General features: G+C 36.1%; 2 protein-coding genes across 2 annotated transcripts in view; one reads left to right on the forward strand and one right to left on the reverse strand.

Annotated features, from left to right (window-relative positions):
• The first annotated feature begins 763 nt into the window (after positions 1–763).
• Positions 764–25,399, forward strand: part of LOC106711189 (membralin) — an 84,711-nt gene continuing 60,075 nt past the window's right edge. Inside the window, exons 1-7 of the mRNA XM_045681585.1 lie at positions 764–1,327; positions 2,988–3,285; positions 3,450–3,489; positions 3,769–4,003; positions 5,019–5,109; positions 16,491–16,548; positions 25,029–25,112. Coding sequence (XP_045537541.1) covers positions 843–1,327; positions 2,988–3,285; positions 3,450–3,489; positions 3,769–4,003; positions 5,019–5,109; positions 16,491–16,548; positions 25,029–25,112 — 1,291 coding nt within the window. The 5' untranslated portion in view covers positions 764–842. The remainder of the gene's footprint in view (positions 1,328–2,987; positions 3,286–3,449; positions 3,490–3,768; positions 4,004–5,018; positions 5,110–16,490; positions 16,549–25,028; positions 25,113–25,399) is intronic.
• Positions 8,124–14,433, reverse strand: LOC106711740. The gene is made up of 3 exons (XM_045681584.1): positions 14,039–14,433; positions 13,614–13,741; positions 8,124–12,216 (listed from the first exon to the last, which is right to left on the reverse strand). Exon 3 carries the CDS (start codon positions 12,188–12,190, stop codon positions 8,309–8,311), a length of 3,882 nt encoding a protein of 1,293 aa, XP_045537540.1. The 5' UTR covers positions 12,191–12,216; positions 13,614–13,741; positions 14,039–14,433; the 3' UTR covers positions 8,124–8,308.

The raw sequence follows: 25,399 nt of genomic DNA on the forward strand, positions 1-25,399 counted from the left end.
GGTTGTTGGATTTTTATGTTATATTAATACCTCGTTTGAATTGAGTTAGTTTAATTTATTGCAAAGTAGAACATCATGTACACGAAAATTAATCATTACAAATACACGACTTGAGTGAGACATTTTATAAAGCACTATCTATGATGCACGTTTACTTGATTTCTTCGTTATTGAAATAATTTTCTAGGCCAATTTTTAAGCAGTTCTAAATTTTTACCTATGGCTAACTTGAACGCACCATTGACAACATGACAACAATGAACACAGGAACATATGGAATGACATGTCAAGAATTTGACAGATCTTGTATTAATTCATGTGTTGATTAAAATAGTGGCACATATTTATTTTTCACATATAATTGATTTAAAAGATCCCCTGTATTACATCAGTATAAATTAATCAGAAGAATTCATTTTGAAAGTCTTATATAATTGTGTTGTGATAGTGTGTTTGACATTTAGGTACTATTTTGATTGTTGATAACTTTTACTTTTGTAGGTAATTTCATGATCATCTGCATAGCTGTTCCCTTCATTACAATTTGTACAGTATTTATTATTGCGCGTTAATGAATTCTGTTCGAGCCAGTACTCAAATGCGCCATGATTTTGTAATTTAGGGTCATTGCCAAATTCAGATCGATTTAGACATATCGATCTCCGAAAACTAATAATTTTAAACTAAAATATAAAATTTGACGTTATGCGTCTAAGATAAGTTTTCAAATCATTAGCTTTCATAATACTTTTTTTCCAGGTCTTTTGTAAAATGTGGATATCTTAACATTAAACAGAGGAAATCCTTAAGAAGTTTTTCATACCTGTGCAATTTGCACAGAAATGAGTAACGCTGGTCGGCCTAACGCAATGAATAATTTTCCACCTGGCGTTAATCCTGAAAATAATATTTTACCCGGAGGTCCATTGGTAAATCAAATGATGAATCGTAATAACCGAAACAACAATCAAAACCCGCTTTTCAACGTCAGAGAGAGGCTATTTCATGCCTTGTTCTTCAAATTTGCAGTTGCATATGCGAGAACATTTCCAAGGCCTGTTAGAAGATTTTTTGAATTCCTTGTGCTGTTAAAAGCTCTTGTTGCATTTTTTGTTCTTGCATATATTCATATAGCATTCTCAAGAACACCAACAACTTGCCTGAATCATGTGAAGGATTCTTGGCCACGACATGGCATCCTTCGTGTGGAAATATTGAAAAATCCTGCGCATGATTATACTATTGAACAGAGCTATGCAAAGGAAAGAAAATTGAAAAGGGACAAGGAAGAATTCAATTCTATGCTTGGAATTTTAGCTACCGAAGGGTGAGTAGATTTTATTATTACTTTTGCCCGTAACGCCGTCCACGCAGAATTTAAAAATCTTTATAAGTAGTCTATGTGTTCTTCCAGACTTCTATTCTATATCTAAGACAAATTTCATCAAGATCTGTTGAGCCATTCCGGAGATACCTTTAAATTAACATCCATCCATCCATCTAAACATTTGCGTTTATCCACCAATTCGCTTGGTAAGTTCACTTTTATACATAAAAATCATGGCGACATAGATTAAGTGAGACAAAAGACTTAACTTAGCAGTTTATTAGCAGTTCCAGTGGAGGTGTATTGTCATTGGTGTTTTATGTAAATATTGTAAAACTGAGTTGTAAAGTAATAATAATTTACAAAATTTATTGTTTGTACATGTAAATTTAACATCAGTCAAAAGTTTCATTTCTACTATGTCAACAGAGAATTTAGTTAATAAATTTGACCTATTTGAGGATTAGACTAAAATATAACAGATATTAATGTTTTAATTCTGACCTATTTGTTTTTATCTTCAAAAGTCTAACTGTTGTACATTACACATATATTTTAACTCGGCAAAAAAGAAAAAATGCTGAATAATATAGATAATATACATTTGGACTTTGAATGTCATGATTAGTATTAAAAAGTGTTATAAGTATGTATGTGGATGACAATAAATTTATTAATGACAAGAGTCTTTCTTACAAGTGTCCTAAGTCTTGTAGGGTTGACTGATATTCAGAGGTTAATAGGAGTTGATTGACTGCATAACTTTATTATTGAACTTTATCTTGTTATAATGTTTTTTTATTAATTTTATCTGTCTATTAAAAAAAATCACTGTGATAAGTTTGCTATCTGCATTTAAAAAATCTATGTAATGTATATTAAGATTTGACCTTGATTTTTTACTTAAGATTACCTAAGATTTTTTACTATTTGCAAAGTAAACTAAACTAATGCTGATAAAAAGGCATTAATAAAAAACAAGTATATTTAAGTAAAACTTGAAAAAAAAAAACATAAAACCAAGGTCATTGACTCTTATAACTCTTATTTAGATATTGCCACAATAATGGGCACATACTTATTAATTAAAATTAAGTAAACTCTTGCTAAAACTGCTTAAGTATATGACACTGAAGTGGTTTACTTAAAAGTAAGTTGCTCTTACAAAATCTTCGTTAGGCAATGCCCAATACAACAACTCTAGTATGTGTTGTGATTTTTGAGAAGATGTATGCCATACGGTTTAATATCTACAAAATATTCATTCATTTAAATTAATTATTATCATTAATCAGTTATTTTAGTGAGTTTGTTAAATGATAAGATAGGACAGTGCCGTCCATGTTGTTTTGGAATAATATTATGTTAGGAACGGAAGTACTGTGGAGGTAGTCTCACAAAAGGCTTTATAAGGAAGCATGCACTGCTGCACTAGGAGGTCTCTTTCCTACCATCATTGCGTAATGTCTGACATTTAGTTTATTTACGAGCTGTTTGAATTTATATTATTGTGAGGACTATTTATAAGTAGATTTTAAGTCGTTATTACGCTGTTAGATTATTTTTATAAAATGCTTTTGGAATTTCATTATATATGGTACTTATAATATATAAATCAGCGATTGTTAATAAATATATATATTTATTACCATATTTACAGATTCATCAATATAGAATCGTCGTCTAATGAAGATATAAAGGAAGATGGATATCTTCGCGATGGAACTGATTATGGGAACATCACCCGAGTCCTTGATGAGAATGTAGACGAAGTTCCACAAGATCAAATCATGGAGACTGCATATTTCGTTGAAAGCAAGGACACATTGCCTGATAATCCAGAGCCTGATCTTAATACAACGATAATGCCCGTAGTAGATGTGGAACCAACAACATCAATATGGCAAGGACTTATGGGACTTGTAGACGAGTTGGAAGGAGATTCAAAAATATCTGAAGTATGTATATTGTGGAAGTTATATTATAGTCTAGTCTTCATGTCCTTGTGTTTTTTTCAAGTTATTTGACACATTGTGACATTTAATTTTAATAGATAGAGCTGTAGGTAAAAGTAATAATTTGTGACATTTAATTTTAATAGTTTTCATTGTTTCTTTTCCAGGAATCTCTTGATGTGGCAGCCGCTAATGACACTTCAAGAGGTAAGTTTTTTTTAATAAATACATATATAAAATGAAGTTCAGCCATATTCCATTTGCATAGGTAGCAATAGTGAATTTGCGTATAACTAACAGGCTTTTTTGGGTACAATAAATATGCTGGAGGCTTTTATATCACTTATTTTAATGTACATATCTGCTACAAAATGTATACCAACAACTTTAAGTGGGTAAAAAGTCACTTAACACTATATAAGACATACCATCATTCATTTATATGAACTTGATAGTTTATTTATATATGTATATTTTAACTTTCAGATGAAGATTACATCCTCGAGTATTCATTAGAATATGGTTTTCTAAGACTTACGCCCAGTGCTCGTTTGCATTTCAAGATTCCTGTAAAAATAGTTACATTGGATCCTCAAAAAGACGCTTGTTTCGGGGATTCCTTCTCACGGTTCGTTCTCGATGAGTTCTTAGGATATGATGACCTTCTCATGGCTTCAATAAAGACATTGGCTGAACAAGAGGATAACAAAGGTTATTTAAGGTAAGAAATTCTACTAAACCTATACTAATACCATTTGGTATCAAATAAATTTTATATTTTAACTATCTGTCGTCCGCGACTCCGTCGGCGCAAAATTATAAAAAAAAAAGTAGTATATGTGTTCTCCCAGACTACGTTCTATATCTGTGTCAAATTTCATCAATATATTTTGAGCCGTTCCGGAGATACCTTCAAACATCCATCCATCCATCCATCCATCTAAACATTCGCATTTATATCAGTAAGATAGTTTTCAACAGAATGATAATAAAAATTATTCTGTATTAAAAGCAAAAAATAAATCCAAAAATTACTTAATTTATTCATAATAACGACCTTTAGCAATGACGTATTTGCAAATATAATTAGAAGTACAATTTTTAAATGCATTTTATAACCTTGAATTTGAACTATCGTAATATATGAGTATTATATTTATCTCTGTTTCTTCAACACGAATGAGAGGGATGGCAATCCTTACATCCTTACCATTTAATATTATAAATGCGAAAGTTACTCTGTCTGTCTGTCTTGCTTTCACGCCGAAACTACTGAACCGATTTAAATAAAATTTGGTACACATATAGTTTAGAGCCTGAGGAAGTCTACATTTTAACGCAAAAAAGGGGTTGTAAGGGGTTGAAAGGGGGGGGGGTGGAATTTTGTACGATACTTCGTCATGTCATTATGTGCATATTTTGTAAGTTTAAAATGTTTTGTTGTAATTTTTTATAACTTTAATTAAAATACCACAACAACAACAAAATTCACGCCCGTAACCCAGAGGGGTAGGCAGAGACCCAGTGCCTAAATTTGGCGCGGTCCTGGCAAACCTCTCTGTATATTCTTCTACATCCATACATCAAAGCATAGTACGTAGGTTAAGTAAAATAATTAGCCTCAAAAAATGCTCCCCGAAGATAGTATTTCACGCGGACGAAGTCGCGGGCACAGCTAGTATTAAATACATGTGTAACAACAGTGGAAATTCACCTTAAACGTGTATTTGTTACAGGAACGTGATAACTGGAGAGCACTATCGCTTTGTCTCAATGCTGACGTCACGCACCTCATACATCGCAGCCTTCTTCATTATGCTAGTCTTTGTAAGTATTGTCATGATTACACTAGCGGTCGCCCGCGACTTCGTCAGCGTAAAATAAATAAAAGTAGCCAATAAAATGCTTGCGTTCATTAGCTAACTTTCCGTCCAAGTCCTGTCAAAATCAGTCCAGTCGTTCCTGAGATTATCCGGAACAAACGCGGCCTTGCGGACAGACATATAGACAGACATAAATTAAAAAAAGTGATTTTTATACGAAACGAAAATACATCATGTCCAAAGAAATATGAATTATTTATTATTATGTACAGATTTAAATTTTATCGCTGGTCATGGTTAGCTGCTACGTACAGTCAAGTCCCTTTGTAGTGTTAAATTTATAGAAAAATTACCTTGTTCCGAGGTAAACTCCGCCTCTTCTTACAAAATAATCAATTATGTAGCAGTGAGTTGCGCAAACTCTCTCTCTCTCTGCCTAGCTTACATCCCACATGGTGGTGGGGTCGGCTTTCTCAATCGTCATAATAGTAAAAATGAATTAGTCGTATATATCAGCTGGTACCTTGAAAGGTGTAACGCAACAGCATCTATAACCTACTGAAACTTATAAACTCACCCACGGAGTCGCAGCCGACGGTCGCGAGTATTCATAGTATCAGTCCCTTATGCATTTTACGAAGTTTCGATTGGGAGGGACTTGGTCATGAAAATCTGTCACTGGCTCCCGGACTATTATATTCCCATGTAGCTTTACTATTATTATTTATGGCATTTTGTGTAAATAATGTGGTTGTAAATACGCGATAAGCAAAGTAAAGCTTAAAGTAAAGTAAGTAAGCTTGGATAAAGTAAGAAAAATGTTAAAATAGGGCTTATTTTGGTATTATTTAGTCTAAATTTTTAATGAAAATAGAATGGTGGGTAGAATTAATAGAATAGTGTAGAATAATAATGCTTAGTAGTCAATTAACAGCTTCGATGGCTCAGGGGTAGTGTTCGAGCCCCTCTGTGGGGACGTACAGTGAGATAATCTTCTTCTTGAGGTGCCTCTCCGACTAGCGAAGGTTGGCGGTCAGTTCTCCATATTTGTGTTTATCCCTTGCGAGGCGAAACAGTTGGGCGACACTCGCAATTCTAGTCCACTCTCTGATGTTGCACAACCACGATTTCTTCGGACGGCCAACACTCCTTTTGCCGGTAACTTTTCCCATCAGGATGAGTTGGAGGAGATCATATCTGTCGTGCCTGAGCACGTGTCCGAGATTTTCTCATCTTGACAGTCTGCGAAAGTTCCCTTTTTTGGTGGACTCGTCGCAGAACCTCCTCGTTTGTCACTCTTTGAGTCCAACTTATGGCCAATATGCGTCTATATGCCCACATCTCGAACGCTTCTATACGTTTCCTGAGATCTTCTTTTATTGTCCGTATAGAAGGATGGGCCAGATGTAACATTTTAGAAGGCGGACACGCAAATGTATTCCAAGGACACTGGGGCAAAAAATTTTGTGCATTTTTTGGAATGCATTACGTACTACTTCGATACGTGTCTTGATTTCCTGGTCGCTTTCCCAGTTTTCATTTAGCTGCGTACCAAAGTATTTATATTTACGAACCATCTCCAACTTTTGGCCGGCCACTGTTATGCAGTCGTCATTAACTTCTTTCCTTGATATAACCATGAGCTTCGTTTTCCTAACGTTCATTTTTAGACCCGCTTTCTCGCTGCAAAGGTTAACCCGGTCAACAATCTTTTGGAGATCTTGTAATGATGATGCTATCGGCACTGTGTCATCAGCTATCGAAGGTTGTTAATATTCCGTCCATTTATTTTGACTCCGCAGTCTAGATTATGTGACGAGAGATAATGACGAATTAATTAAAGTGTAATTGATTAAGATTGATTAAGAGCACTCTAAATATCTTAACATCTCTATGTATTGGTTTATTTGATCGTTGAATACAATTGTTATAATTCAATTGGTTTTACATTTTAGGAATATAATTATGAATATTGCTGATTTATTTGTATAGTCCAACAAACTTGTCTGTCCAGTGCGTTAATCACGAATGTTTGTGACAAGCGCCATCGTATCCTTATCAAATCGTCATCAACAAGTTTCGTGCAGTGCCCCAAATTTATCGGGCGTAAAGTACACCAAAAATTTCATACTAATTCTGACTTAATTGTTGGTGACGCTTAGAAAATGTTTGTCGCAAATATTCTTGCTAGGCTTACTTTCTACAAGTATGGGTGACATGAAAATTGTTTTTTGTAAGCCTGCCATCTGTCGATAAAAGTTGTCTTTACTTTCTCTTAACAGCTGTTGTAAGTGGCTTTGTTATTATGGTGATTCAATAGATGGCGTCCTTTCCAAATAAAACCTTCTGCTAAAAGTTAATAAATAAAAAATTTGGTAAATTAAAAAAATGTTTTTATGTAATGTTTGCTTCTTGTTTTATTATTATACTTAATACTAGATTGAAAGTTATTTGTGTAACAAATTTAATTAGGATGCGATTAGCTGTTCTGGATTTGCACGAAAACAAACATTCATACTCGTATATAAATTCAAAATTTCGGATTTATATTATTTGTAATAGTGTTACCTCACATGTGAGTGTAATACGCTATTGTGTTATAGATCAATTAATACGTAAGTAAAGACGCGGTCCCTCCTTGCCACTAAAATCAGGACTCTTCCCGAGTTACAGTTATTGCTCTTTTACAGCCCTTTCAAAGTTTATTACGGTTCCGAATTCCACCTTTAGAGCGTAACGTCTATACCTACCTAACACGCCTTATGTTTGTCTCCCAAAATACTTGGATAAACAGCTATTAGTAATGTTGTGACACAACTTTTTCTATGTCAAATTAAAAAAAAAACTCAATAAGTAGCCTATGTGGTCTTTCAGACTATGTTCTATACCTGTGCTAAATTTCATCAAGATCCGTTCCGTAGATACCTTCAAATAATCAACCATCCATCCATTTAAACTTTCGCATTTATAATATCAGTAAGATTAGAAATTGAAAACAGCTATTTATTAACAGTGATTACGCCGATTTATTGTAATATATAACATTTAAACATTTGAACATCTTCTTGTTACACTCGTGGCAGTAATGACTTGTCAAAACGGTCGCGTTACCGACGCGTGCACTCGCACCGATGACGTCACGGAATAGTGATGTTCCGAACATCTTCCCCCCCCTCGAAGTCTCCGGATCTTCGAGATGTTTCTTATGAGGATGAATCGGGCAAGGAGCAGAGGTTATGGACACCTCTGCGGATTATTCCCTTCGCCGTGTAGACATCGGCGACTCTTGCTATTCCGTCTGATCCAGGATATAATTTGTGGACACGGGCCATTCGCCATTTCAATGGTGGGACGTTAGCTTCCTTGATGACTACCAACTCGCCTTCCTGCAGTCCCCGCTGCTTGACTCGCCATTTAGTTTTTTGCTGCAACTCGCTCAGGTACTCGTTCCTCCAGCGTTCCCAGAAGTGTTGCCGCATGGTTTCGAGCCATCTGTATCGGTCGAGTCTTCTTGGATTTGCATCTAGTAGGTTTTCTGAAGGCAGCGATGTGAGTGGTCTACCGATCAGGAAGTGCGCAGGAGTGAGGGGATTCAGGTCATTGGGATCAGAGGAGAGAGGAGTTAATGGCCTGGAGTTGAGGATTGCCTCAATCTGCGTGAATATAGTCGATAACTCCTCAAATGTTAAATGTTTGTCACCCAATATGCGAGTGACGTGAAATTTAGCAGACTTAACGCCTGCCTCCCAAAGCCCACCGAAGTGGGGAGAATAAGCCGGTGAGAACCAGAATTTAATTCCTTCATCGGCAGCAAAACCAGAGATGCTTTCATTACTTGACCGTAAAAAGGCTGTGATTTCATTGTTCGCACCCACAAAATTCGTGCCGTTATCGCAATAAAGTTCCAGTGGCTTACCTCTACGCGATATAAACCGTCTTAGACATAAAATGAAGACATCTGTGCTTAGATCACTCGCTACTTCAAGGTGCAGCGCCTTGGTTGCAAAACAGATGAACAAACATAAATAACATTTAGTTATTTTACAACCGCGACCCTTGCGATCGGTTATGAGAAAAGGGCCAGCGAAGTCGACTCCGCTGGTCTGGAATGGAAGGCTTGGGCTGACTCTCGAAGCAGGTAGGTTTCCCATTATGGGATTAAAACCTTTAGCTTTCATGAGTTTACACAATCTACAATTATTTACCGTGCTCCGGGCTAGTACCCTGCCTCTTAAAGGCCAGTAGTTGTTTCTTAGGTCGCTGAGCAACAGTTGAGGTCCGCCATGTAACAATTGGTTATGCCTGTGAGTAAATAGCAATTTAGTAAAGTTATGGTTTGTGTCTAATAGAATAGGATGTTTTCTCTCATATGTTTCATTGGAATTTTGGATACGGCCACCTACGCACAATATGCCATTCTCATCAATAAATGGACTGAGGGATAGCACGTGGGAGTTAGACGGTAAGTTTTGTTTAGAATTTAATATTTTAATTTCTTTTGAGAAACATTCTTTCTGATGTAATTTGATTAATGTATGTAGGGATGACTTTAATTCATTCTGAGTTAGATGCCCTGTAGTTTTGGGGTGATTCTTACGCAAATTATTTATGAAACGTAGAACATAAGCTATGGATCTGTGCAGGGTAGTGAACTTTGAATGTCTTTCAAAATTCACCAACCTGGACAGGTCAGGTGTAGGTTGTACGTGTGTATGATTGGTAGTGAGTAATGAATTTGTAGTGTGTAATTTGGAATATGATTTTCTTTCAGGTACTTCTTCGTTGGGCATGCTCTTGAAGTTTCCCATTTGAGGCCATTCACATGAATTTTTCCTTAAAAACGGTGGCCCTTCCCACCACAATGTAGATGATTTAATTAACCTTGGGTTCAATCCACGAGATGCCAAGTCTGCTGGATTCTGAGTTCCAGGAACGTGCCTCCAGGAGGCTGACGCAGTCAATTCTTGCACTTCACCAACGCGGTTTGCCACAAACGGCTTTAAGTCATTGGCTTGAGAAGATAGCCAGCACAAAACCACTGTTGAGTCGGTCCAGTGAAAAACGTTGTGTACCTTACAGCGAAGTGCAGTCAACACCTTGGTGCTTAGTCGTGCTGAAAGCAAGGCACCACAAAGCTCGAGACGAGGTATTGTAGTGCTCTTCACTGGAGCAACTTTAGTCTTGGCACAAAGTAACCTGACAAGGACCTGACCTGCGCCATCAATGGATCGTAAGTAAATTGCAGAAGCATAGGCTGTCTGGGACGCATCTGAAAAGGAGTGCAGTTCGATGACTTCCGGTTCGCTAATGATGACGCATCTCGGAATTTCAATTTTCGATACGGCGTTCAAATTGTTTACAAAGGCCAGCCATTCCTTTCTTACAACATGACTTACTGGATCATCCCAATCGAGTTTTGTGAGCCACAATTTCTGTAGTAGTATTTTTGGAATAATTGTGCATGGCCCCAGCAGGCCCAGTGGGTCGAATAACTTAGCTGAATTGGACAAGATAGTACGCTTGGTTACCCTTTCATCCAATTGTATGCTGACTGGAAACCATAGGATGTCCTTAGGTGGATCCCACTTCAAGCCCAACACGCTTGATTGTGAAGAAAGGTCTAGATTTTTGGGCATTAACGTATTCGAATCGTTATCAAAGATGGAAGGCACGTTGGTTCGGAACTTACGCAGAGGCAGGCGTGCTGTATTGAGAGTGGACGTTACTGATTGGATTTTGTGGCGCAGCTCAGCCTCCGATGAAGCCCCTGACAAATAATCGTCGACATAATAGTCTTCCTTGATTGACTGAGATATGACCTTATCGTTGCATTCCTTCGACAGCTGCAACAAACACCTTGTACTTAGAAATGGTGCCGACGCCGTACCATAGGTTACTGTATTCAACTGGAATATTTTAAGCGGCTGCGAAGGATCGTCGCGCCACAGGATGAGCTGCAGCACACGCTGGCTGGGATGCACCAGAATTTGGCGGTACATTTTCTCCACATCTGCTGACACTACATACTTGTGCTGTCTGTAACGCAATAAAATAGAAAATAAGTCATCTTGTACCACTGGCCCAACATGTTGTATGTCGTTGAACGATATTCCAGAGGTAGTTTTGGCAGAGGCGTCAAAGACTACACGAAGTTTAGTGGTGTCACTCGACTCCCTAATGACTGCATGGTGCGGGAGGTAGCAGCCGAATGGTGGTTTTGGAATTTCAGTCATGTGCCCTAAGCGTTCGTATTCATGAATGAAGTTTCGATAAAGCTCTTGGACTTCAGGTTTTTTCTTTAGGTTTCGCTCCAGTTGTAGGAATCTTTTTTCAGCTATGTTGTATGATTCGCCCAAAACTTCTGTGGATTCCTTAAGAGGAATTTGAACACAAAATCTACCGTCATCCTCTCGATGAGTAGTTTGGGTGAATAATGTTTCACAATGATTGTCTTGTGTGTGGTTACTGTTTGATGGGATTTCTTCAAGTTCCCAGAACTTGGCTAATTGTTTGCTAATATCCCGTGAAAAGTGACAACTTAATTTTGAATTATTACTGTTGTAATATTTCCCCCCCATGGGGCCAGCTACTATCCAGCCTAGGTGCGTTTCCTGCAGAACCGGTCGTTGCGGCCCTAAACTGATCCTACCTGTACCGATTAAATCCCAGAAGATGTCAGCGCCTAGTAGAATATCGATCTCGGCTGGCTGATAAAACATTGGGTCGGCCAAATGGATGTTGTCAGGAATGCCCAGGTCTTTTGTATGTACAGTTGCATGAGGTAAGTTGTCTGTAATTTGAGGTATGACGAAGCACTTGATAGCCGCGCTAAATGTGGTATTTAAAGAATGTAGCTGTACGGTGCAGTGTTCCGTTATATTTAAAATGGTGTTACCCAGGCCGGAGACATTTCGATGATGATCCCTTGTTCTGTGGGAACCTATTTTCCGCTGGGCCCTGTCGCTGATAAACGACGATTGGCTGCCGCAGTCTAGCAACGCCCTCATCTTGACAGTTTTGCCCTTGTGCGTCACCTTGACCAACGCCGTAGACAGAAGAGCTTGATTGTTGGAGGCAGCAGTCATGGACACGACGGTGGAGGGGCTGGATGCTGTGGAGTCGTGATCAGAATTGGGTGAGTTTTCGGTGCTGTTTGTTTTACTGTGGGCTGTAGATGGCGTAGTATGAACGGATTGTGTGTTGCTTTGTGTGGGCGTTTGTTGTACTTGTGGTTTGTGTAACAATGTGTTATGTTTTCGCCGGCAGATCCTACAGCCACCTAGCCTACACTGGTAGGACTGATGACCACTGCGCAGACAATTGGTACACAACTTTAGTAATGAAGTCTTAGCAATGCGTTCATCTACAGGCAAGCATTTGAATTTGTTACATTCGTATAATCTATGTTCTTGTTTGCAGATGCCGCATCGCTTGCTGGGGGGGGAGTCTACGCATGAAACAGTAAATGATTTAACCTTTGGAACACTGTGACGTTTCTCAAATATGGATGGCTTCCTGGCATTTGTAGTTTCCAAAACTGTTGCTTGTCGACGTAAGAAAGAATAAAACTCGTCTAATGTAGGCGAATCCTTATTGCTCCGAAACTCCTCCCACTTGCCAGCCGTGACACTATCTAACTTCATGGACGCCATGTAAATAATAATGGTGTCCCACTTGTCGGTGGGTTCATCTAACGAATTAAGTGCACTAAGATTTTTAGACAGAGTGTCAATTAAATTCCGAATGCCACTGTCAGTTTCTTTCTGCAGTGGTTCGATTGAAAATAAACATTTAAGATGTTCGTTGACTAACAGTCGTTTGTTATTATACCGCTCGCATAGTAAGTTCCAAGCGATACAATAATTATTCGAGGATACGGATACCGACTGTATAACTGAAGTCGCGGCGCCCTCTAGATACGATTTAAGGTAATGAAATTTACTAATATCGTCGATGTCTTCATTGTTATGAATGAGTGATAAATACGAATCCCTAAAGGTAAGCCACTTGTTTGGATCGCCGTTGAAGGGCGTGATTTTTAATGGGGGCAGCTTTAAATGACGACCACCCTTGCTAATATTGGATGAAGTTTCAGTGTTGTTAGACTTTTCCAAAAATTCCAGCAGCGACTGAGCTTGAGCGATTAAAGAGAAGAATAAATTTTCTGTCACTTCGCGTTCTTTTAATTGTTTGTCACTGTCTTCATCCAACATCTCGATCTGTAATTGAACCTCTTCGAAGTTCGATGACAGATCTCGCATTTTATTTAATCTAAGACTAAGTTCATTTGTCCTTAGTGTACTAGTTTCTTTTGAATCCATCAAAGGCGCTAAATACTTTTGAAATAACGTTAACCTAGCCTTGATGTTACCTCTTTGCTTAATAAGTTGCGATAATTCACCCATCGTGTGAGCTCAAAAAATGTATCACAGCCTAGTGAGAATAATACTTGTAAATATCCCTATTCGTTGAAACGGTCGACTAAATAATAATGGGCAAGTACTTTACAATGTATGAATGGTGCGCGGTGACAGCACTCTGGTTCCACTACCGGTGTCGGCCCGCGGCGCTTGATGCAGTACGCCGTCGAATTCACTGAGCGATTACTGGCTTCACGGCTTAAACTCGGATTGCACCTGGAATTGGCATGTGGCGAATGTGTTTTAGAATATATTCTAATGAGTGAAAACTCTGAAATCACGATTAACAAGAAATATAATTTAGCTAAACAAAGTAGGTAGATGTATTTACAACTGTATGACAGTGTTTTGAATGCAATTAATTTATCTATATGGTGGCAATTATTGGATGAATTAGGTTGCTTATAATGAAATGCACTCGGCAAAAACGATTTGAATTAGTTTTATAATAAATTTGACGAGAAACTAGTGAAAAAATACAACTTTAAATTTTTACGTATATAAGTAATTTACCTTTTCCTCGCGGATTATCGACGATATTCACGCAGACCGAGGTAGAAAGGAATGTTATACTAATAAAGGAAAAAAACTGGCACTTCCCTGGGAAATATGTCTGCAGCCTTTGGCCGGCAACTTCCTTCAAGATGGTTGCGTTATTAGCACGGAGACGGTTTGGATGGAATATTTTGATCACGTCGAGATGAGATATGCGTTGAATCCCGTCGATACGAAATATTATTGTAGATCACGTCGGGGTCACCAATTGATTACGCCGATTTATTGTAATATATAACATTTAAACATTTGAACATCTTCTTGTTACACTCGTGGCAGTAATGACTTGTCAAAACGGTCGCGTTACCGACGCGTGCACTCGCACCGATGACGTCACGGAATAGTGATGTTCCGAACAAACAGTAAGCATAATTATTATTCACAGTTGATAATTTTATTCGTTATACAGTTAACGTGGTATTTATTTAATACATATTGTAACAATATATTCGATGCGATTGATAGATTTGTACTAAACCAGATACCGGCGATGCTAATCCCATATTCCGACGTCAGGACGTAGAGAAATTGCATTAATCAATTGTCAAGCGGCGAACATATTGCCTATCATATATACAGTTTTTTATATGAATCGCGTTGTCAAAGCATAAAGTAAATTGTGAAATTTTACAAAGGGATTTTATTATTTATCGCAGTCCGATGCTTTGTGTTTTCGAAGAATGGACATGTCGAAGTATTCAGTTACATTTGCTTTGTTTCCTCTGTGAAATACAAAATGTAAAATATTTTATAAAATAATATTTGATTTTTTTTGTTAAAAATATGGATAAGTAACAGATGGTAACTTATACAGTCGAAGCTGAATTAGTGAGAATTGGATAAGGGAGAAAACCTCTATAAGCGAGAAAAATATCTATATGTTTTTCAGAATATAACTTTCATGTATTAGCATCTCAAGATCTATAACATACCAGTACATAGGGTAAAATTTAAAAACTTCAGAAGAGATGGTTTCGAGTAGGTCAAATCTCGTAAACTCATTCATGTAGTGAACCATAATTGACTTAGACATTCAATGCGAATACAAATCATTAGAAACAAGTCCATTCGTTGCTAATTTTATGTAAAAAAAAAGGGTAATAATAATTTAGTAATAGAAACACTGCCCTGCCGTAATACAGTTTTATACTAGTACGGAGGGCAGCTGAATAATTTGCTATGTAACAAATTTGCCTACATCATTGTTTTATTTTATGTATGTTTTGTTAATATAAATTACATACCTACCTTAAGTTAGTACCTATAGAAATAGAAACATGTAATCCTAGGCTAAGTTTGTTCTTTTTATGTAATAAATAAATAAAATAAAAAATATTGTATTGTGTGTTGCAATTGTCTTTGAACGGATTAAATGTCTTATTATTATTATGTAAAACAGTAAGATCCGATTGATCGATTGTTATCGGAAAGAGTCAATATATTTTTATAGCTCCTCTCGTAGTAATCTAATAGCGCCTCAATAGCTTTTAATATAAACAGCGGTAGTCGATCGATGCACCACCGGCCTTATTTTACGGCCACTGTAAAAACTAACAGTTTCCCGGTGGCCGAATTACACACGGCCCATTGCTTGATGCGCGCTTGCACCACGGTTCGCTTGCCAATACACTTTTTTCGCCTATAATCCTGACGTCCATCGACGAAAATAATTCTCTGCTTACACGCTGCACTGAATGTTTATTACACAGGGAAGAAGGTTTATCGGAAAACTTGAATAATTCCATTATAAAATTTTATCCTTATCTATATATATCCTATTATTATATTTAATATTTTTTTTATATAATAATTTTATTTAAGTTTTTTACTCGTTTTATTTTAACTCGACCTGTATATGTGTATAATGTTTGGTGTTTTTGGACATATGTCCATTCCGTTGTTATAATCTGTAACCTAAACGGCTAGATCGTATTTGTAGTGTGAATAGATTCGTATTTTTGAGTGTCATTGGGTTAAGTTCTGTCGGGTTTCTTTGTTCTTTAAAATGCAATATGAGCACTTAGATTGCTGGAATGTTTTATATCTTACGAAAATGTTATTTTATAATCTCAATACCTATTTTGTTTCGATTTATTGTTTTAACTCTACTGACTGCATCTCAAAGTACGAGTGGCATGTGCGAAAAGGTGGGGTGTTCCCTTCCTCTCGAAGGCCGCTATCAATCTTTTCGCCACATCATTTGCTCCCTCCATCGCCTCGCTGCGATTGAATTTCATTAATGAAACGCTTAGTTCAGATTGAATCCATTTAAGTAACTACGACGGGCCTCGCTAAATGTTGCCTTTTCTACTATATGTTATTTGGACCATTCGTAAAATGACCGAGATTATCGTAATATTTATGTTACTTACTAAAAGTTTGTATTCATAAAGTCGTTGTTATTTTTTAGACGGTGTCGATTTCAATGCTGCTTCGGTACGCCCACCACCAGATCTTCGTCTTTATTGGTAAGTTTTTTTTTAAAATATTTTAATTACATTTGGGTTTACTTACTTCCATGTTTGATATGTTTTAAATTATATCGTTAGCCTTAATTTCACATGTTATTACACTGTTGAAATACTTGTATTAAAATATAATATTGCCTCCATATTTAGACACTATGACACTATGCAGGGTACACTGGTATACATCGAAGTATCTGTACAGTGTGTCGTGTTCAGTGTGTCTTTTGATTCATCTGTACTGTTGTAAATAGTGTAGTGGACCAAGCACGAATATCTGCTTTCGTATCGCTATCGTCAATTTTGACAAAATTAGTATGATATTTTTAACGCGCAATAAACGTTGCACACAATATTCGTGTTAGATCCACTGACGTTAATGTCACAATTTCTGTCTATATACTTTAACACTACTATTACTTTAACAGTTTAAGAAACTTCCAGATCTAGTTACTTAGAGCGTTAATTTCATTACTTAAAAATAATATGTTTGTTAAAATAAATATTGATAAAGCTAATTTTCTCAGACATAAAATGATTTATTTTGAAAATATAGGTTGTTGAAATAAATTTCTATGAAAAACTGTCCAGTTCTGAGCCGGCTCAGCGGCAATCTCTTTGTAATAACAATAATTGCGAATAGCGCCCGTGGCTATCCCCACCCACTACTCCCACCCTCTGTTTGTTGTTAAAAATGAAAAAAGTGAAACAAAACGCAGGTCGGATTTGCCTAGCCCTGCCTCCCTGCCACTTTGATCCGTAGACAATTAGCCAGGTAGAGATAATTTGTTTCTTTCCGTATTTGCACCGTGTCCGCTACTTACCGCTTCAAGTGGATAAGTATTTTCAGTTTTATAATAAGTGTTTTCCTTTTTCGTAAATAATATAAATATAATTTGTTCTTTTAATTGTAAAATTATTGTATTTACCGATGACTACAATGTCTAAGCATTTAGTCTTGCAGTTCTTAAGTTTATTAATATCTTTTAAAGTAGATTATGTTGTATATAAGTTTTGTAAAAATACACGATTTTATATCACTTCAAAGCAGCTGATATTCGATTTTGCAGAATGAACTATTCAAACTCACAATATCGGATGAGAGAAAATCTCTTCAATGGGATCCATTCGGTCTCTATGACAACACATCCCCTGCCCGGAAATATTGAGAAATATTCTGACAATCAGATTAAGTTCCTCACTTGCTCTAGTTTTTACGCTGTTCGTTGTAATTTAGACCTTAGTTCAATTATTTTTTTTAAATGACCAGTAAATTAAATAGGTTTAATACTACTAGAGTCGAAAGTTTTCTTAGGTAAGACCCAGGTAGTCAGTCTTTTATTTTGAATACAGTTTATGCTACGCCAATAGGTTAATTAATGATAGGGCCAAACCATGATGAACGTGTTTCCACGGTGCGTTTCACCGTAGATACACACCTTACTATTTTGTACAGTCGTTTGCTTTTATTCCTTACTAGAGGTCGCCCGCTATCTTCCCGTCAAAGTCCCGTCAAAATCGGTTCTGCCGTTTCGGAGATTAACCGCAACAAAAGCGGCCTTGCGGACAGATATACAGACATACATACATTTTAAAAATGGATTGTTCGTTAAATTGACACTTCAATTTTATTAATATGTATAAATTACCTGTGATCCGATAAACTCTAGAGCGTTAGTTCACAAAGCTTTATATATGTCCTCTTTGAGCGAGCTGTGTACAGACCCAAGACCGTTTACCGGATTACCAATTGTCCCGATATCGTATTGAACTCCGATAAGAGGCGCTATCAGATCTTGCTTTAATCTCATCTGCGTAATATTATGATTCTGTAGTAGAAATGTATTTCCTTTGTTTAAATTAATACATGATCGCAATTTTTTTCTGTGATCAATGCATTGATTTACAGCGAATGTAGTTTACCTACTTAATGCAAACTTATTGACTCTAAACGAATAAATTATAAGTAACTAGCTTTTACCCGCGACTCCGTCCGCGCGGAATAAAAAATAGAAAACGGGGTAAAAATTATCCTATGTCCTTTTACTGGTTCTAAACTACCTGCCCACCAATTTTCAATCAAATCGATTCAGCCGTTCTTGAGTTATAAATAGTGTAACTAACACGACTTTCTTTTATATATATAAGATGTACCTTTCTATATCATGGTCTATAAAAGGTCAAATAGGATGTTACAATAGAACACATTTATCAGAAGTTTCATGATCATTACAAATAATCAAAATAAACAAATTTTTGGGTTGATAGTAAATGCAGTTTAAAAAAGTAGCCACATTTGTTTTGTTATCGTTGAGGTTTATATTAGGTACTGCTTTTAACAGCTTCAATTAAACGATTTTATTTTCACATCGATGCCCCGCGTGTTCGTACAAAAGGACCGCAGCGGGCTCATGACAAACGAATCGCGGACCTCGACGTAATTTATACGCATCATTACTGACAATATATATTTGTTCAACATTTAATTAACAGCGCAATCTATAAGAAATTAAATTCTCCGACAGATCAGAAGTAATATTTCGCATTTAATTGTGATTTAATCTAGCCATAGAAGCTAGACAGGTTTTAAAGTGTGTAGCTAAAATGTTTATGTAATGTCATTTCTATTTTCCCAAAGGGGATGTCAATAGATAAGGTTTCGTAAGCCTAAGCCTCGTCGTCTTCAGCTCATATATGTAACCAACTAGGAGCTATGCAATAGTCAATCACTCTGGTCCAGTGAGGGTTGGTTGACTTCACACATATGTTTGAATTTCTTCGCATATATATGCAGATTACATAACTATGTTTTCCTTTACCGACATTCTATCAGCTTAGTTAGTGTGTCTGTTAAATATCCTAATGATTTCTAAATTGAAGTACTATAAGCTTATTGTCAAATTCTTTTATTGTATAAAAATTGAAGTGTGGAAGTTGCGCAATTTTATGCGGCATTAAAAAAAATATTTTAAAAAATTTATTACTTGAATTTTTATGTTTAAAATTCTAAAATATACCTCATTACTTGAATAATTAAATATCAGAGTTAGATGGGTTATTCCGAAGGGATAATGAAGTGTTCGACAAAGGGGGTTCGAGGTATTTTTATGCGAATCCTCGAAGAGAATTTATTGCAAATGTTTTTCATTATCAAAATCTTAAACATTCTCTGCCATTTTTTATGTTGCTAATGGACGATACGAAAAATATTCCTTATTATCTAATGGCTTTGTCTTACATATTTTAATCTGATCTTTTCATTTATTTATTTTAGTAAATACATCTTAAAGATTTTTAAGTGGAGAAGTCATTAATTTATAGAGACTGGAGCAGCTTATTTTTTGCTTGAATGATACTCGCTATTTATGTATATAAAATAAGTACATATTTATTTAACAGCGTAGTGCTAGCAAACGTCTACGGTTGATCTTAAGAGTGGTAGGGAAAATTAATGTAGTTATTTACTTAATTCTTTATGCAATACGTAGACGAAGGTATACCTGGACGGAACGGAGGCGGGTAATTTAGAAATCCAGGTTTATTTGTCGTCGGTTCGGTTGCAAGGCTTCGCCTTCGCAAACGTTTCTTTGAGCAAATTGCGTTCCCTTCCTTTGCCTTTTAACATACCGTCTCATTGCGGTGAGCTTATACGTATTACAAGAATATTATGAGAAATTTTCCTATATATTATTATGCGCTTGTTTTTAATTTAATTTGATAGGTAGGTTAATTTAATTATTTGTCTATTACTCGTAAAGGACGCTTGTGTTCAGGGAATATTTTTCTATTTAATTATATTCAAAGAAATGTTACGTAACATAAACTTTTTTCTTCATAATAGTGTGAGATCATTTGCTCATCTATATATATAAAAGAAAGTCGTGTTAGTTACACTATTTATAACTCAAGATCGGTCGAACTGATTTAGCTGAAAATTGATGGGGAGGTAGCTTAGAACCAGGAAACGGACATAGGATAATTTTTACCCCGTTTTCTACTTTTTTAATCCGCGTGGACGGAGTCGCGGGTAAAAGCTAGTATATGATAAAGTACAAGGACATAACCATAAAAATCTTAGACAGTTTTTAAAATACATTTTTAAACATACGTCATCCCTTTTATACCGTGACTAGCAACCGACGCGGGTTTTTGACAAATCGTAGTTATTGACGACGACTCCGTCCGCACGGAATTAAAAAAAAACTTAATGTAGTCTATGTGTTCTTCCAGACTATGTTCCACTATGTCCAAATTTCATCAATATTCGTTGAGCCGTTCCAGAGATACCTTCAAACAAACATCCGTCCATCCACCCATCCATCTAAACATTCGCATTAATAATCTTTATTACGTGCAGGCTTGTGTAATGCGATCTTTACCAATAAATAAAGAACTACTTATACCGAAAGCATTGTGGTAATACATATTTATGGTGAAACATAACCGCGTCAATAATATCAACCTACGGCGGTCAAATTATTAAAGCACGTGTTTAACTAAACAGTCTCTAACAGTATTTTTTGAAGTAATGCATCAAGTATCTAGTTGATATTGGAACGAAGTTCCTTATCGCGCGTTGTGAAAGGGGGCTAGACGGAAAAAATTCTTACGAAAAGTTGTCACGACACTTTTTGCTATAGTATGTTAACGACGAATGAGCGCTACTTCACCACGGCAACGACGTGACAATATATAACGAAAATTCATAGAAATAAAATGTACTTCTTGTGAAGACTTAAGGTTTTTATTCATAGAATAAACATTGGTTCCTTCACTAATTAATAGAAAGGAACTTCGTTCCATCCGGGTGTCCCTTGACACCTCTCAAGTTTTTTTTATTAAAAAAACGTCTGAAATCTTTAAATAATAATTCAATATTTTTAAAAACTCCTAAAATACATCGGAGAATTTATTGAGCGTGGGTATCAAAAATCCTTTAAGTATCTAATTTGCAGAATTTCGCTCCGGTAAGGCGATTTGTGATGTAATTTGTTCAATTATTTCGCTCTCAAATAGAGCGTAATCTTTCATAGCTGAAGTATTGGAAGGTATGGAGGCGAAAAGGAAAATAAGTAGATAAATAAATAATAAAAAAAAAAAAGCGTGCAAGCCTCTGAAGAATAGCAGTTTTTAATGTATAGTTATTTTACCTTCCTGCTTAGAAATGTATTTATACCTTTACATTCGATATATCGTTACTTTATATCGGGTTTTTTATAAACGTTCATTTCAGGTATGGTGAGACCATTTCCACTTAAAAGTCAACAGTAGACCGTTTGCTACGTAATTTCCTCTGGTGTTGCGGATGTCCATGGGCGTCGTTGATCACCTCGATGTTCGTCTTGTTTGCCTTATATATAAAAAAAAAACACGTGGAAGCCTGTTTTATTTTCTGCCTCAATTCTACCGTATTTTTGATATCAAAATATATAAGAAGGTATCAAAGCGAAGGGGAAAATAATGACTTGGTATTCAAAGAAATACAACGTGTTTCTTGCTACAATATGAAATGAGAGTTTGTTATTGCCGTATTAAGTATCAAATAATCGCGAAGTAATACTTTAAGTAGCTGAGGGCGCCGTCTATTATGTAGGTGTTTCTATTGTTGCTTATTTTCATGTTACATTACCTTGGAAAATTTCCAACGGTTATATTAAATTATCAATATGTGTGGAGGAGGAACCTTGTCTATTTTAATTTGATACTTTTTTACGTTTGCTTGAACAAAAATTATTGAAAGAGACTATTAATAATTAAATTGTACAGAACACATTTATATCTTTCAAGAAATTACGTGTTATTTGCTCATTGATTTGAAAAAGAAATTGTTAAGTAAAAAATAATAAGTCGAAATCTGATTATTTACACTGTGAATTCTTTATATAATTTTTGGTATTGTTAACTGCTAGCTTCGCTTTATATTTTATGTATGTAATGGGCAATTATAAAGCAGGTTCTGCATAAACAGTACGGAAGAGGTTAATTTTTCTTGTCAAGTATCATGTTTCTAATTAGGGCTCGGCTGCCAGTTCACAGTCTCTGACAACCTCTTCTCGTGATGCCACTTACCTACTCACTCTATTGTTCGCAGCGTTAAGGGTACTCGCTTGTTTCAAGAGTAATTTGCTCACTTTGATTCCATTATAGAAACAAACAGGCCACTTTCATGCAGATTTCTTGCATTGTAAACGGAACGGTTAGTAAGATTTCAAAGTAAAGTTATTTACAATTTTACGGTGACAAACGAGTATTTACATCGTAGATACAGGCGTTTTGTTTGTTAAAATCTTATTGCATGATGTTTAATATCTTTGACACGTCGATATTTTACGGCAATATGAATCCGCGCTGTAAATCGTAGAAAGAACGCAACGAAACGGCGACCGGGAAAAGCGACTCCGGAATTAATTTCGAATGATGAACGATGAACGATGACGTTGCAATTTACAATTTTTCACGTTTATCTGTTTCGCTGATACGTAATAAGAGATTTTGTTTGTGCGTTAGGTCACGATTAACATATTGATTATGTTAGGACGTTAGTATTGTTTTTAAAAGATGGCATTACTTAAAAAAAAACAGTCGAATTGATAACCTCCTTCTTTTTGAAGTCGGCTAAAAATACGATTTTGAGTTGAAATATATAAATATAAAATCAATAACTGTAAACAGGAAAATTGTGATGTTTTGTTAAGACCGCGTTTATGCGCCAAAATCTATCCAAAACTTTGCGCAGAAAATAAAATAGCCTATAATATCTTCGCCCTCATGCTTCGGCTATCTTCCTAGCAAAATCAGGCAACGTTCCTGAGATTATTTGGAATAAACGCGGACTTCCGGAGAGACAAAAATTTAAAAAATTGGATCTTTGTTATAAGCAACACTAATGCAAACAAGTGCAAACACATACTATTCACGAAATATGCTTACTAATATTATTAATGCGAAAGTTTGGATGTATGTACGTATGGATGGATGGATGGATGGATGAATATTTGTTACAGTCTGGTATCTCCAGAACGGCAAAACGGATCTCGATTAAAATTGGCATGGATGTAGAACATAGTCTGGTAGAACATAGTCTGATAGAACATAGTCTGGAACACATAGGCTACTAATTTTTTAAAATTCCGCGCGGACATATTCGCGGACGACAGCTATATATCTATTTGGGCGGAATCAAAAACTTGATAGAAAGAGTGGTCTAAAATAGAGTGGATACGAAACTAAAATGCCAGGGATAATCCCGGCATAAGTAAACACACGCCCGAAAAGCCTGCTGGCCGGCACACCGCGCACGTGAACTGTGCTAACGATAAGACGATAAAACCTTTATCTTATTACGAATACGCTGCTTCCGAACATTCGCCTATAGAAAGCCTCCGACGACTTTCACGATCCGATTTAACTCATTTTTATAGACCCTTTTTTCATTCAGTTGCAAACAGCATCAGCGTGTGACTGAAATACGTTTAGATTAAATTAATGCACACTAATTTCTTAGTTATATTCAAAGAGAATAAATAAAACAGTGAAACAGGCAGATTAATTATTGTAAGATACATTATCCAAAGTACGTATAGCGTAATATTTTACGGATAAACTATATGTTAAAAGTATCTGTTGTCGGATCGTAAAGAATGATCCGACGTCTCGTGCGACACCATTACTCCTTGTGCCGCATGAAAAATTCATATAACAGCAGTAAGATCGCGTTAAAGCTCGGAGAACTCGCGCGCACGACTCTAGGGGGCCGCGAAGAACGGCTTATGGTTTTGTAACATCGTATATATGTCTGCTTGTGTAACTTGATAGTCGCTTTGCTTCATTTATATGACGTCATATGTAACCTTGATTCGTTCGTTATCTGCTTTAGTAAATATCATCCTTTTTATAGATTTACAAGACCATCATTTTAAAATGATGAGCTTGTTCTTAGAATTAGTAACTCACAAAGACTTCACTAACATTTGTTTGAAGTAATTGAAACAATTGCTTTATGTATCTTGTTTGAATTAATAAAAATACCTTTGTACCTTTATTTTTGGTATCTTTTTGTTTCATGTTAATTTGTTGGCTCGGCTGTTGAACTATTATATTGTATTATTATATATTATACTAGCTGTCGCCCGCGACTCCGTCCGCGCGCAGTTAAAAAATGGGGGGGGGGGGGGTTTATGAAAAATAGATGTTGGCCGATTCTCAGACCTATTGAATATGCTTACAAAATTTCATGAGAATCGGTCAAGCCGTTTCGGAGGAGTACGGGAACGAAAACTGTGACACGAGAATTTTATATATTAGATTATACTATTATATATTATATTATTTGTGGTATTAAAAAACTTTAATTTAAGGAACTAATTTTTTTACTATATAGTACTAGGCTTAAAAGCGTGCGGTGGGATACGTTTTACGATTATGACTGTCCATACTTTTATACTTAAGGCTATTAGTTTATTGATTGGGTACATTTGTTCCAGTGGATCTGCTGCAAATGCTGGAGTTCAATGTGGCGGTCTCCTTCCCGGCAGCGCCCCTGTTAACCGTCATATTGGCATTAGTCGGTAAGTCAATAGTTAAATCCTAGCTAATCTGTTAAGCTCATCAAGCTTCAATTATCTTGATAACAGTTAAGTTTCACAAAGTGCTCAATATTATATCTTGTTATTGTTTTGATAAACGTATGGAAATGCACATTTAAAGTGTGTTTCGATACTGGATATTCTTGAGTTTGCGCCACAGTAGCGGTGAAAAAGATGTGTCGTTAGTAAACACAGAAATAAAATAGAAGTGTATCAAGTAAAAACATATTACCAAAACTAGGTAAAGGAGCATATTTTTTTGGCAAATT

This window comes from Papilio machaon, chromosome 16, assembly GCF_912999745.1.
Source record: "Papilio machaon chromosome 16, ilPapMach1.1, whole genome shotgun sequence".
Lineage (NCBI taxonomy): Eukaryota > Metazoa > Arthropoda > Insecta > Lepidoptera > Papilionidae > Papilio > Papilio machaon.